The sequence below is a fragment of the Arvicanthis niloticus genome, chromosome 24 (assembly GCF_011762505.2).
Source record: "Arvicanthis niloticus isolate mArvNil1 chromosome 24, mArvNil1.pat.X, whole genome shotgun sequence".
In the NCBI taxonomy this organism is placed as follows: Eukaryota; Metazoa; Chordata; class Mammalia; order Rodentia; family Muridae; genus Arvicanthis; species Arvicanthis niloticus.
Genome location: NC_133432.1, coordinates 28980240 through 28995805, shown reverse-complemented (window position 1 = coordinate 28995805; position 15566 = coordinate 28980240). Strand labels below are relative to the sequence as shown.

Below are 15566 nucleotides of genomic sequence, written 5' to 3'. Positions count from 1 at the left end.
AATGTCATCCCAGGATAAGGAGCTGCAATGACCACATGGGAAACCCAAATTGTAGAGGAGGCAGATCTGAGAAGAAAGCAGCTGTCAATGGAGTCTGTATCTCCTAATAGTTCCATAACTCCCCAAACGACACCACCAGTAGGGGACCAAGGGACCAAATACCTGAGCCTGTGTGGGACATTTCTCAAACTACCACACTCGCAAAACATTTCAACACTGTCCCCCACTTGCGCAGTTCATTCCGTTTGGTTTCATTGAATGTACCTGCCATTACTCTTTAGTCTTTGGGGTGTCTTTCCATGCAGAGTTTACTTGTGACTGAGTTCTATGTGTATGTGATAAGGGTGGGAGCTTCCTGTTCGCCTCAAGTATTCAGTGGCTTTCTGACTGTGAGGTGCTAGGCTTACACCAAGCAGCATGATTTCAGTGATGGCTTCCGTGTGTGTGTGTGTGTGTGTGTGTGTGTGTGTGTGTGTGTGTGTGTTTCTCACCAAGGCATTTATGGCAAATCTCTGCCTCGCTGTGTCCATCCTCACACTGTGCTGGCCCTCTGTCTTTCTAACCAAGCAGTGGCCTGTTGAGAGAAAGTGGGTTGTGCTAGCACCAGAATCAGAATTTACAGGTGTAATTTTAAAATGGGGTGGAAGAGATCAACATGTGGAGTTCTTGCCTTCGTCACAGTGGGATCAATCTCCATTGTACCACACCAGGGCAGACAGAGCAGTGCAGCACGGGAATCTCAGCACCCAGGAAGTAGAGGCAGGAAGATCAGTTCAGAGTCATCCGTGGGTACACTGCGAGTTCCAGGCCAGTTTGACTACATGAGACCCTGTCTTTCATGGATTTTTCTTTCCCAGTTCATAATCATCAGATGGTGTTATTGGTTGTTTGTGTTGTTTTGGTGTCTAGGCCCTGGCCCAAGTCCTTGTGCATGGCCAAGTATCCCACCATTTATGATAAACCCAAAGCAGAATCTTTTTAAAAACTTTTTTAGGACCCCTAACCTTTATTCACTCAATCCAGATGAGAATGACTTAACCTTCTGTACTTTCTGTCCAAACCCCATACTCACACCCACCATCAAATCCAATCCTCTTCCTCCCACCCACCCTCAGAGACTCAGGTGTGGTCCAGACGGGTGCTGCACTGCTCTGGGACTTCTTGCAGGAGTGAGAGATGCTGGCTGCCTGACAGGCCGCTGTGCTCAGAAGAAGGGTTTCAGTGGAAGCTTCAGGATTTGCCTTGACCCACATTTGTCATCCCTCTCTTGAGCACAGCAGCTTGCCTGGAGAGCCACCTGTTTTCTTGTGGTTCTAGAGTAGACAGGGACACCGGAGATCCCCGAGGAACCAGCCATTGAGACTGGCACTCACCTCATTCTGATTCTCCTACATTTATTGGAAGCTCAGGACGGTGAGCACTGAAGCGCTGTTTAAAGCCTGAAGATTCTGGTCCTGTGTGCAGACTAGCAAGTGCGGCTCTGCATTCTGCTCGCCTTTGGGGCGTATGACATACTCTTTTTACAGCCTAGTTGAACACAGGTTTTGAGGTAAGGGAGTTTTGCAGTATTGTGTTTCAGTGGGGTTATTAGGAAACCTTTTCAACAGGACAATATTGGTTGCTGCTGCTAAGGTTAGTGACAGTTATAGCCACAAAAGAGGAAACTTGTAACTGGAAGAGTGTTAGTGTGAAAGACAAAGGCCCAAGAGCCTTCAGAGTTTATCCAGTAACATTTTCAAAGTATTTACTATGAAGTTTCAGATTATCTTTGAATATGAATTTCCAGTAGGGGAGATCAGAGTAGTGGGTGAGGGAGAAAAGACCCTGCTGGTGCAGCTGTGCCTAACACTGCAGAACTTAGTGTCCAGCTGAGGAGCATTGAGGGGTTTCCTTCAGATAATGACAGTCACTCTGCACACCAATTACCATGAATGAGAATATTTCTCCACAATTTTCCTTGATTAACAATCCCAAGCTCTTGCAGCTCTTGGCTGGCTGCTCAATTAAAATTGCAGTGTCTTGCAATCAAATCTTGCTGATATTAGAGTGAAATAATAGTTCTTATATGTTATAACTTTATTAAGGTTGGAAACTTCTAAGAAAGATGCTTTCTAAAGAATAAAAAGATGAACCACCAAGTAGAAGAAACATGTTTTATGAACTTATGTGATAAATGAAGTATCAAAGAAGTTTTAAAATTCAGTATTAATGAAGTATCAAAGTATAAATGAAGTATCAAAGAAGTTTTAAAATTCAGTATTAATCAAGGAGGAACTAATTTTGAAGAGAACAAATACTGGGGCTGAGAGATGGCTTAGCCACAAGAGCATTGGCTGCTCTTGCAGAGGATCTGAGTTCAATTCCCAAAACCCACATGGCAGCTCACAACCATCTGTCAGTTCCAGGGGACTCTGATGCCTTCTTCTGGCCTCTGTTGGTACTGCATAAACATAGTACACACTGATTTATGCAGCAAAACACTCATTCACATAAAATAAAAGTAAATAAATATTTTTTAAAAAGGTGAATAAATCCCTGTACACTTTGACCAAGGAAGAATGAGATAAAAAGAAGCATTTAAGAAGATACTCAGCACCATTAGAGTATGATTTTAATATAATTTTTCTTTTAAAGAAAGAGGAGCATCAGGAGTCTGTGCCAATGGTGCTAGGAGTCCTTTAAACACGTTGTGACTGTTATGACTTTCTTCTGTTCTTGTGATAATAAATGTTCCACTTATTGCCTTTAGGATGTTCCCCCCCTTCTCTTTCTGTGTCACACACACATTATACTTGATTATATGTAAAATGTATAGCACAAAGCTACACAAAGTACACAATATATGACACTGCATCCATTCAGTGAACTTACTGAAGGTACTGCTTTGTATCCGTCTTTAAGAGAATGACATCTCAGTGTATAAATAGCTGTGAAGCCCGTCCTCACTACATGATAAACAGCTCTGTGGGTTCATCTAAGGGACGTTTAATAGCTGATGGTTCTTATATCCATAGACTTATTTAAACATTTCTTCACTGTTGAAATACATGAGACTCCTTTCTGGGGGTGTTAGTATATAACATATCTTTGGGTGCTTTTGAAAAAACATTCTGCCATCTTAATAGCTATCAAGTTACTCTTAATGAGAGCGTCTCTGCAGATAACTTAGAACTCCGAGTTCATTCATGTAAACTCTCCCTACTTTCCCTTAATCATTACAGTCCTTTTAGAAGAGATGACCAAGATACATACAACAATGAGGCGAAAATACACGTTTAAGGTTAAAGACACAGACTTAAGGAAAATCATGGGTAGAAAACTTATCCTGCAATTGCAATGCGTAAGAAAGCTGGTTTGGTTAATATCAGATGAGAGACTAGGAAAGAAGTGAAGGGTGTTTTATTTAGATAAAAGAGCCAAGAACACGGACCAGTCTTAAACCTGTTCATGTAGGGAAACTCCTCACAGTACAGGTATAAACAAGGACTTTCTGAACAGGACTCCAGCAGGGCAAGGAATTTCATCAAAAACTAACAAACAGTATCATATCATATAATTAAAAAGCTTCTCCACAGCAAAGGAACCCATCAGCAGATCAAACACCCTGAAGAATGAGAGCAACCCCGGCAGCTACAGGTCAGACGAGGGTTGGCATCTTGATTGCATAGAGGAATGTAAACATTGTGCACAAGAAAATAAAACTCCAGCCAGTGATGTATTGAACGAACACTGCTCGAAATAAGAAGCACAAATGACTGGTAACATCCTGAAAAGTACTCTGCATCATTAGCCAGCGGGAGGGAGTGTGCAAACTAGGACAGCTGTGCGTTTCTATCTGACCCAGTGGGACCAGCAGTCACCTAGAAAAACAAGCAATAATAAAGATGCTGTGGGGAAAGACAATGTTTAATTTGCTGCTCGTAGGAAGAACATTGGTGTGGCCATTATGGAAACCAACATGGAAGTTTCCTGAAACTACACAATCCAGGTATTCTAACCCTGGGTGTATTCTCTACAGACTTCAAACCCTGCCACAAGGATGCTTTGATGTCTGTGTTGCTGCTCTGTTTACATCCCCCAGCATTGGGGTTAGAAGTGTTTGTGAGCTTCCTAACATGGGTGCAGGGACTCAGTCCTGGGTCTTCCCTGTAAGAGTGTTTAGAGACTGAACAGCTACACAAGGAGTTTTATTCAGCTGTGAAGAGGATTATGAAACGTGCAGGAAAGTGAGTGCACATGGAGATGACTATACTCAGTATGGCCACCTGGACTCAGGAGGACAAAGATGCTGTGTTCTCCCTCACATGCAGATCCAAGATTTTAATTTTTATGTGTGTTTATACATACAGGTGTGGATATAGGTCATAAAACCTGAGAAGTGTTGAAGTGAGGGACAGTAGCAGACCGAGGGTGACCCAGGGCGACCGAGGGTGGAAAAGAAGCTCCTACGGTTAGCAGGGTCCAGTGGGGCTGGGCAGGGGAGGGGGAGGGCAGACAGGATGTGTTTTATTTGAAGATGCTGTAATAAAACCTAATCTTTTGTAGAGTAATTAATATATATGTGTATGTAAAACAGTTATATTAACACACATGTATATATTCATATATGTTTTACAGAGACAGAAAAGAAAATTATCAATGTAAAGTATCTTAGGGTTTCCATTGCTGGGAAGAAACACCATGACCAAGGCAACTCTTATAAAGGACAACTTTAACTGGGGCTGGCTTACAGATTCAGAGGTTCAGTCCATTATCATCATGGCAGGAGGCATGGCAGCCTGCAGGCAGACATGGTGCTGGAGAAGGAGCTGAAAGTTGTGCATTTTTATCTGAAAGCAACCAGGAGAGACCAATATCCTCAGGCAGCTAGGAGGATGTTCTCTTCCACAAGGAGTAGAGCCTGAGTGTAGTAGGAGGCCTCCAAAGCCCACCCCAACAGTGACACACTTCCTCCAAGAAGGCCACATCTCCTAACAGTATCCCCACCTATGGCCCAAGCATATTCAAACCACTGCATAAGGAGAAAATGTAGGGCTTACTTTATACCTGACAGGTGGGAACACAATGCAGTTCACATGTTAAGGTTGTATGTGCACATGAAAAGAATGCTCCAAAGCACAAGAAGGAAAAATAAGCAGAACTAAGCAACTGGAGAGATGGCTCAGTAATTATGACTTCTCGCTGCTCTTGCAGAGGACCCAGGTTTAATTCTCAGCATCTACCAGGCAGCTCACAACCATCCATACCACCAGCTCTGGGGAATCCGATGCCCTGGCTTGGCCTCTGTAAGCACTACTCCCATGTGTGCATATCCATACACAGACACACGCATGTACACACAATTAAAAAGAAAACCAGAATATTTTAAAAATAAAATAAGCAAAACTAACAGGGGACCTATACAAATTACAAATAACAATTGGGGTAGGATTTTAAAAAGCCCTAATTATTGAAAGAAAATGTAGACAAGATAATTTATAGTAACATGAAATATTTGAACTACCAATATTTGAACTACTAATCAGTTTGGCTTAATTGCTTTTTGTGTAATAAATTCCCAAGCTATAGAGTATACATTTTTGAAGCATAAGATGACTGAGCAGACAGAAGTGCTCCATGTCAAACCTGAGGATCTGAGTTTGATAACTGGAAACTCACGGTAGGAGGAGAAGACTGACTCCTGCAAGTTGTCCTGTGACCTCGCTCTGTGCAGGATGGCATGCATCCACATGCACGCGTGTAGTACACATATGCAATCGTGTGTATGTGTACACACACACTTTTCAAATTTTTTAAAATTTATTTTTATGTATATGAATAATTTTGCCTGCATTTATTTCTGTGGACTACATATATGCAAACACCCATGGAGGCCAGAAAAGGGCCTGGAACTGGATCCCCCAGGAACTGGAGTTACAGATGGTTGTGAGTCACCATGTGGGTGCTGGGAATTGAACCCAGGTCCTCTGGAAGAGCAGCCAGTGACCTAACCACTGGGCCATTGCTGCAGCCTACATAAAAAATGTTTTCTTTTTAAAAGACTATTTTCAGGGAGCATCTGCTATTATATAAAATGTAAGTCCAAAGAGAGTACTATAGAGAGCGTGATGATAATAAGATGCTAATTATCTTTAGGAGAGTTTTCAAATATTGGGAATTCAAGCAACATATTTTAGAGTATTGCTGGTCAAAGAAAAATTTAAAACGGGAATTAGAAACACTTTCAGAGTGATAATAAACACAAAATACCAGTGTGTTTGTGGGATTTACGCATGGAGATTCATGGTAAATTGCTCAGCCATGCTGCTTTAATTTCCTCATTAATTAGTCTTTGTGGTTTTAGACTGGTCTCATCGTATCTTCTCTTCCCACCTCATATGTACACTCATGACTGTGACGTTTCTTTCACTTAGAAAAGAGAACTGTGTTCCTCTTCTGAATAAGTGTTAGCGTCTGTCTGCACCCTCTTATTGTCTGCCCCTCTTCACCGTGGTGGGGCTGGACACATGTGGAATCCATTTCTGCCACCGCATTCTGTTCTACTCTCATCATGCTCCCATGAGATGAGAGCTAGTGAGGATGCTCCCGAGTCTCTTCACAGCAAGGTTCCTTCAAGAACCCCTCAGGCTTCACAGCCTCCGCTCCCCTGGTTGTCTCCTGTCCATCCACACTAATGAAACTGCATCAGCATTGCAGTGACATCCAAGCAGCTCACTGCATATTATGTGATCTGTTATTGGTGTGTTTGGTTCATCAATAGCTTCGTGTCTGGAGAGACCTCATACAACAACTCACTTTGAAGGACAAATGTTCTCGGGACTGGCCATTAGGATTTTTTTTTTTTTCTTTTGCCTCTTCCATACATTTGGCAAGCTAATCTGATGATCTTTATGCGGTGACTTAAAAGTTTATACCTATAGTTCTGACCTCTTCCCTAGATTTCATATTCCTTCATACAGCGGCTCACATGATACCTCAAAAGTATATTAGGCTCTATATGCTTCAGGCAAACACAATGTATAATTTCTCCCGGTTTCTCCCATCTCTAGTACCCAGATGTCCACTCCTTAGCAAATGAGTTTAGGCGTCATAAGAATAGACACGTAATTTGCTCACCCTCTCACTTCCCAACGGGGAAAAGTATCCCCATCCTAATCATCATTGCTTTCCTCTCAGGGCAGGAGCCTCCCGTTGTCTCTTCTTGCTGTCATCTCATTGCACCCGAAAGTGGACGTGTATTTGTGAGCTCCATCACTCGTGGCCTAGTGACCCTGGCCTCCTGGGTGCTGCTTACACACACCAAGACCATTGCTGTCTTCTGATGACAGTTCTTCCTCTGATAGAACCCTCTTTGCTTCTGTCGATAAGTTTATCCAAGGCCATGAGGTGCAAAGATATACCTGCAGGCACAAAGCCCACACGCATAGAATAATGATAAAATATTCCCAGCTGTCATATATGGGTAAAAAGCCCTTCGTTATCTTTATTCTTCAGCACTTCAGAGGCATTTCCTCCATTGGATGTGACTGGAAATGAGTTCACATGGTCCTGATGATCCAGAAGCAGAGGCTTTGTTGGTAACAACATGGTCATTAACTCCCATCAGAATTATTTTAGTTTAACTGTTGATAGACTTACTATATTGATGAGTAGAACGCAGCATTTCACATTGTTTTGGAAAACTGCAGACTAAAATGGCAACACATTACACATATTCACCAGAAAATACAGCTCCTTCTATTTCCTTCCCTTTAGCCACAAACTCACTTTCTGCAGCTGGAAAAAATATGAATCATAGAAGTCTTCAATTTCTCTATCTCTTTATAAGTCGAGAGCTTCTGGGTGGAAAGATAGCATCAGCTGCATGCTCTCTATCTCTGTTTAAGAATTCATGGGAGAGGCTACACATTATCATTTTCTGCTTGTATAGCAGCTAGCGTACAGTGACCATCTTTCTCAACAGGAGTCACCATGCTTAAAAGGATGCTTCGACTTCTGCAGGAGTCTGAGGTGTACATGTCTATCCTTGTGTGACACACCATGCCTAAGGATGACTTTTAGCAAAGGGGGAAGAGGAGTTCTTGAAGTTTCTTTGGTGTGCGTGCGTGCGTGCGTGCGTGCGTGCGTGTGTGTGTGTGTGTGTGTGTGTGTGTGTGTGTGAATGTTCTTTCAGATTTCTGTTTTCTGTTAAAGATTTTGAGGTGCCCCAAAGGAGTAGAAACATGGGATCCACTTAGCTAATGTTCTCGATAAGTCTGTGAGCAGCAGCATCTGTTGTGTGCTTACTCATTAAAGGGAACACTGGTCTAGTCTGTATCTGTTTTTCTTCAGTAGCCATTGAGAACCAGCTCTGTGCATGTAGTGAAGAGATTAAAGGTTTAGTTCCCATGCTTAGAAAGCCAGTGAGATAAAAACCAGATTAGCTTTGTGTGAGTCAGGAGTAAGATAAGCTTAAGGTATCTCATGGGAATAGAGTGTAGGTGTCTTGCTAGAACATTCACCCTCTGCCCTGAAGGGACTGGTTGTAGGTTAACCAGCTCATGATTTGGTTCATGTGTTTTCATTCCTTAATTCCCAAACCCTCTAAACTCCCTGTGACTTTCCTTAGAGTGGTTCACTCATGGCAACTGCTGACATTGGTCAGTATAGTGGCTGTGGTGGTTATGGCTGCACAGCATCCTCCAGGCAGCCTGGGTGTGTTTGTGGAGAAGTTCGAAGTGAGTCAGGAGCTGGGGAGTCCGTGGGAGCATCTTGACCTCACAGTGAGAAAGCACAGCCATCTCCTTAACTATAGTCATCTACCTTAAGACGCAGCTTCTGCCAACCTGGCTTCCCAGGCTTCCCACATGGTTAGTTTTAACGGTGACGAAATATTCATAGCATAAAATTGACCCTTGTTACTGTGTTTAGGTGTGTAGCTCAGTGTGTTGACGGTGCTTACAGTTGCCCATGACGTGTCCAGAGCCTTTCATCTCACAGAACTGAATCTCTTCCCGTTAACCCACCCCACCCTCCTCCTTCCCTGAGTCCATGGTAACTACTGTTCTATGTTCTGTCTGAATTTGTCTGTTCTCTAATGCCTGTGAGTGAAGTCACACGCTATTGTTTTTCTGTCACCATCTTATTTCATTGGCATAGTGTTTTTAAGGTGCGTCCATGTTGTAGGATGTGCCAGAATTCACTGCATTTTGAAGGCTAAAATTCAATTTCATTATCCTTTTATCCATCGATGGACAAGTGAGTTGGTTTTTACCTATAAGCTTTACTGAATAATGTTTCTGTGAGCATGTGTGTGCAAATACTTATTTCTGTTTTTTAAAAAGTATTTTTATGTCCATGACTGTTTTGTGAGTACGTGTGCATGTACATATTTCCCACAGAGGCCAAAAAAGAGTATCTGATCCCTTGGAAGTGGAATTACAGATGGTGTGAACTGCCATGCGCATGCTGGGAACCGAACCTGGGTTTTCTGCAAGAGTGGAAAGTACTCATAATCATTGAACTATCCAGTCCATTATAACTGTATTTGATGGGAAAACAGCTGTTTCTCTAGGCTAAGCTCAGAGGTGAAGTGACTGCTTCCTGTGATAACTCTGTGTTGCACACTGTGAGGACTGTCACACTGTTGTCTGTGGCCAAGGAGGTTGTATGAGCACCAGAAACTGAGACTAACAGGTAAAATTTCTGTCTCATCTGTTTCTGCCACTTCCCAGGTAATGTGTCTGGACAGATCAGCGTTTGCTATTTCCAGCTAGAGAATGAACCAGTAACCCCTGGCTATGTGCTGGCCTCGGTCATCCATTTGTAGAACGCATGATAGAGAGGTGGATCCTCAGTTGTAGACAGGCATAGCTCCTATTCTCATGGACTAGGCCATAAGTATAAACGCCAACCTTGAGTTGGTAAGCATCAGGAGTTTGCTAAAGTGGGATTCTCTGTCATAACTAAGACGTTTTCTATTTTTCTACTTTTCTATTGTGATGAAACATGATGACCAAAGTCAACGTATGGAAGAAAGGGTTTATTTTTAGCTTACTGTTCCAGGAGGAGAGTCCATATGTTAGGGGAGGGGTAGTGGCAGTAGCCTGGAGCAGGAAGCTGAGAGATCATATCTTCATCCATGTGAAAAAGGCAGAGAGAGTGACCTGAGAGTAGGGTGAGACTTAAGACTAAAGCTTATTCCTAGTGACACACACACACACACACACACACACCACAAATAGTGCCTCCAATGGGAACCAAGCCTTTGCATCCATGAGCTTGTGAAGAGCATTTCTTTTTCAAACCACCAGAGCATTCTTGTGTTAGTCAACTTATCTTCTGGGAGTTCACAATTCTCTTTTGTTGGTTGGGCAAAGACTCACTAGAAACTGAAAACCAGCAGGAGTGCTAGGTGTCTCTTGTCAGAGACATTAAGTCCTTAGACGCATGAGGAGTTGTCAGTCACTGAACATGTGTAGACTGAGTAAAGAATAATGGAGAGTTTTGCAGATTTGAGGTGAGGAAATTTATCTTTCTAGAAATGTTTAATAGATTCTTTTAAGGAAAAGGGAGACCCAGACATGGTGACAAATGCTTATAGTCCCAGTCCCAGGAATACTGAGCCAAGGGGATATGGCCAGTCTGGGCTATGTAGTGAGATCATGTCTACTCTGTGTCTAGCACCCATAAAAAAGTAGAGGTGAGCCCTGCTAGAAACTTTGAGCTGAAATCTTAGATGCTGATTTTAGGCCGTGTGAGATTCAGTACTGCATAACTGCATTTCTGAATGTGCGGGAAGTCTAGTGTCATCAGAAGGCATCAAGCACAATGTCACTTGTGCAGTGTCCCTCACTCAATGATGGCCTATATTAAAAGACCAAAATAATCTCTGGAGTTTCATTGAGCAATAAGAGGAAAGCTTTAATATTTCAGTTTTGTGTAAAATGAGAACTTATTTTTTTCTTTAAAAAAAATCCATTTAGTGGTAACAACTTGAGTGACAGCTCAGGCAGCAAGGAGGATGCTGCAGTCTCAAATAGTTTACTGTTCTAAAGGCCTTGGACCTTGACACTTGCTTTGACATTCATTTGGACCAGCCCTGCATGGTGGCAGTGGCAGTGGCAGTGACAGTGACGATCATGCATCACCAATCCCTCAGCAGATGTCTTTCCCCCCTCTTCTCTAGGCAAACATGCAGAAGACATATTTGGTGAGTTATTTAATGAGGCTAACAACTTCTACATCAGAGCAAATTCCCTTCAAGACAGAATCGATCGGCTTGCTGTCAAAGTCACCCAGCTGGACTCCACGGTGGAGGAGGGTAGGTAATTGCATGAAAGCAGCGAGCTGCGTGCAATGCAGGCTCTTCAGTGGTAATTAACTCCAGCGCAGTCTCTGCTGTTCCCTTCAGCAGCACACTGCCATTCATCTGTCTTTTCTTGGAAGAATGGAAAGGGAGCACCCATAGCACTCACTTAATCAGTGATAAAAAAAAAAGACTCATAGTCTCTATCATATGTCATGCTCTTGTTTTAAAAAGTTACAGATATTACATAAGCTGAGGGCAGTCTCATTTTAATCCAGTTCTTAAGTTTCATTCACGGATAAAAAAATAAACTTTGAATAGCTACTTGGTCTGTTTGGTTAAGTGATTCTTGGTATCTTTTAAAGAAGATTTATTTTATTTTATTTTTCAGTCCCGTGTCTCTCTGGGTGTCTGTGTGTGGGTGTGTTGATGTAGGTATTGGTGGAGCCCAGAAAACTATATCAAATACTCTGGAGCATGAGTCACAGGCAGTTGTGAGCCCCTCGGTGTGGGCACTAGGAACTAAACTCAGGTCCCCTGTAAAATCATTCAGTGCTCTTATCTGCTGTGCCAACGCTCAGGGCCCAGTTTATTTATCTTATTATTCACTTTGTAAATGTATATCACAGCCGAGTTTTAGATCATCTTTCTTATGTAGTTTTGTTAGGGCTTAGAATTGGTTGCTTATGATAAGACCTACGCTGGACAAGATGAGTAGGTTAAGTCAAATGTGGTTTCAGGGACTATGCCATGTCTTTAAACCTCTTTTCCAGGCAAGATTCTATTGTATTGTTTGCATTGATGCATATATTAGCATTGTAGAGACCTTTTCCTCAAAGCTAAGGAGTCTGGGTTCCTTCTCTGGGTTGTCACACAGCATATGTGAGGTTTGATGGTCCAGTGGGCAGGACAAACTGGAGGACCAGCTTGGGCACCTAGAGGAGTTATCAAGGTCGGATGAGTTACATACAATGTAAAAGTTGTGAAAACTAAAAAAATGCTCACCTTCCTCTGCTCAGCTGGGTGCTCACTTAGCTCAACTTTGTTTCCTGGATCAAGGTGTTTATTTTGTGGGTCAGAGGTCGAAAGTTTCAAGGCTCTCTGCCCTGGCCTGTGGGGCAGTGAACTGGAACTGGGGGACCATCTGAAAGAGAGAACTGGGGGACAAGGGACACGAGAAACGGACAGCAAGTTAAGCTGTCAAATTTTAATTGTTCTCACACAGGTTATATACACATAGAAGCAGGACATGAGGTGGGGGGGGGGTGATGTAGGGTCTCTTTGTCTCTGGGGAGCTCAGGTGTTCTCAAGAACAGGATGTTGGCTGTGTGAAAAGTTCAGCAGAAGGAACAGAGCAGAGCAGGTTGCTAAGTACCTGTCCATAAGACCTATAGTTATTTGTTCATAACACGGCTAGTACTTTCGCACAGAGGCTACCTGTCCACAAGATCTATAGCTGTCTGTTCTCAGCTGGATCAGTACTTTCCCACAGAGGCCAAGACTTTGTGCCAATAAGCATGTATGGCTGACAAAGCAGTTAATATTTAGGCAAGATCGCTCCCAACGCCTCTCTTTCTGCATCGTTGTGATGGGTGCTTAGTAGGCTGCTCATATTTTCATTCTTTTTTTGTTCAGGCATCTTACTGCACCTGGCACTAATGGTTTCTCCTAAGATATCCAGATCTGTGTGCTTGCCTGCCATCCTCGGGCTATATTCTGTGTGGTGTCTGAGAGGTGCTGTTTAGACAGCAGCAAAATGGCACCCTGGTCCAGTGAAATAATTCTCTTGTTACAAATGAAGACAAAGCTGTGATTTGACTTCATGCCATCTTCGTCATGTAAAAGAAAATGTATCTTTTAGAGGGAGGATGGGCATTCTGTTTAAGCAGGGTTTTAAAGAAACAACAGAAACCATTATTGCAGGGGCTGGAGAGATGACTCGGTGGTTAAGAGCACTGGCTGCTCTTGCAAAAGACCCACGTTCAGTTCCCAGCACCCACATCCAGTGGCTCACAATTGCTTGAGTCCCAGGGGATCCAATGCGCTCTTATGGCCTCTGCCAGCATTGTGCATGTATACACACTCATGCACATACCCCCAAATAAATCTGTTTGAAAAAGCCAATATTGAGTCATTCTGGGAGATATTTATAATTCTGAGTCAAAAGATGCTTCTTTCTAAAGAGAGACTATCTTGTATGTAACCCAGGGGATTTGTCTCTCAATAGTCTCGCTACAGGATATCAACATGAAGAAAGCATTCAAAAGCTCTACCATCCAAGACCAGCAGGTGGTTTCCAAGAACAGCATTCCCAATCCTGTTGCTGACATTTACAACCAGAGTGACAAGCCTCCGCCGCTGAGCATCCTGACACCATACAGGTACACCTCCATGCCTCTCCCCGCTCCCCACGGCCTCTCAGCAGAGATCGAGGAACGTTTCAAGAGGCTAAAATGTGCTGGTGTGCTGGTGGTACCACCGTGGAGGGCTCCCTTGGGTTGAAAAAGAACACTCTGAAAACAGTAACTGCCATATCCTACCCACTGAAGTGTTGGCTGTAGAATTGCTGGTGTTTGTAACAGGAGATGTGTGAGTTTTGATTTTCGCACTCAGATGTGGCCGTCTTCAGTGGAAGTGATTCTTCACAGCAGCATACAGGTGTGGGTGTGCCATTCCTTATGTTCAAGTTAGCTGGAAAGCAATGGCACGGTTCATTTATAACATGGTAAAATCCTCACCCTAGCCCTCAGCGGCACACGAGCATCACTGTTCTGTTGTTGCTATGGTGGTTGGATATGTCAGGGACAGATTCCCAGAGAAAAGACAAAACTCTAACAGGGAGGGCAGCATTCGTAGGGAGAGGCCATCTGCACGCACTCTTATGAAGCTTCAGGCATCTTTCCCAAGACTATGGTGTCTTCTTCTTAAAACTACCATCACCATTTTTGAGTCCCTTTCTTGTTCTTACTGTCTCCTTGTCCTCCATGGTGGGCCTTGTCCCTCTGCCCATCTTTCCTCCCCTCTGTGGATTTAACTTCACCGACATCTGCTGGGCACTGTGGTGCTAGCCAAACTGGCTCACTTCTCAGAGGCAGCGCTGCAGCCAAGTGTGCAATGGTCTTGGAGACCTGCATGTTCTTTGTATGTGGCTGCCATCCTGACATCCTCCTCAGGAGGGTCCAGCCTCTTCATTTGATTTGTGGTCTTTCCCCAGGATGATGCACAGAAGACATTTAGAGCCAACCTCCATGAGAGGACAGTTGGAACTGTCACATTCTCTTTCTGCTGGACAAAGAGATTCTCTCAGACAAATAAATGGGCATGCACACATAATCAAAATCATATGGAAACTGACGGGAGCCAGGCAACATAATGTGCCTCAGCCCCTATGGGACAAGTAGGCTTTCCTAGAATTTAGAGTGTATACATTTAAGACTGTAATGTGTGTGAATAAAAACCTCTCTCCTGACCACCCTCTTTTTCCACTAATTTGGTTTCTTGTTCCTTTATTTGGGCCACAAACTTTCTCCTGTCTATGTATATTTAACTGGCCTTGCCTCTCCTGCATGTATTTATAACTTAGTGGGATATGGCTATAAACAATAGCTCTCTTCATTTCATTTGAACGCAGTGTTTACATTACATCATGACTGAAAAAATTTTTTTCCATTTATTTTCTGAGAGCAGTGGAAAGCATTTTTGAAAGGTTCCATTTTTATTTTTGACTATATGTCTTTCTGTATGTAGTGCACATGAATATAACGCACCCAGAGGCTAGAGTTACAGGCAGCTGTGGGCAAGCTGATGTGAGGGCTGGGAACTGAACTCAGGTCCTCTGAAGGACAGGTAGGGGTTCTTAACTGCTGGGCCATCTCTCTAGCCCTTCAAGTGTCACCACTGATCCCTGTTAACAGCCTGAGTTCATAGTGGCTGTGTTATTACTTGTTAAATGTTAAGGGAATAATTTATATAATGATTTGAAATATTATTTAGACTATAGTAATCATAGCAGTACTTGAAACTGACATGGCCATGGGAGATAAAGTTTCTTGAGAAAAATACATTGTGTTTCTGTCATGTCTACACCTATGACCATTTTGCTTTCTGAAACCAAATGGTGTTGTGTAAACTTGAATTGGACTGTGGTGAAGTTCCCAGTAGAGTCAGTGTACTCTGAGTATCCTGGGCCTCTACTTGTAGCTTCCTGTTAGAATAAACCAAATAGTTCCTTAAAGGCAAAAGCTATTGAAGTTGGACATTTGTGAGTGAGGGGAATTTT

General features: G+C 43.0%; 1 protein-coding gene across 3 annotated transcripts in view; it reads left to right on the top strand.

Annotated features, from left to right (window-relative positions):
• Wasf3 (WASP family member 3) overlaps positions 1-15566 on the top strand; it is a 96788-nt gene that overhangs the window by 63524 nt on the left and 17698 nt on the right. For all 3 annotated transcript variants that reach the window (XM_076923407.1, XM_076923405.1, XM_076923406.1), the window contains exons 4-5: positions 11168-11302; positions 13515-13668. In XM_076923407.1, coding sequence (XP_076779522.1) covers positions 11168-11302; positions 13515-13668 — 289 coding nt within the window. The remainder of the gene's footprint in view (positions 1-11167; positions 11303-13514; positions 13669-15566) is intronic.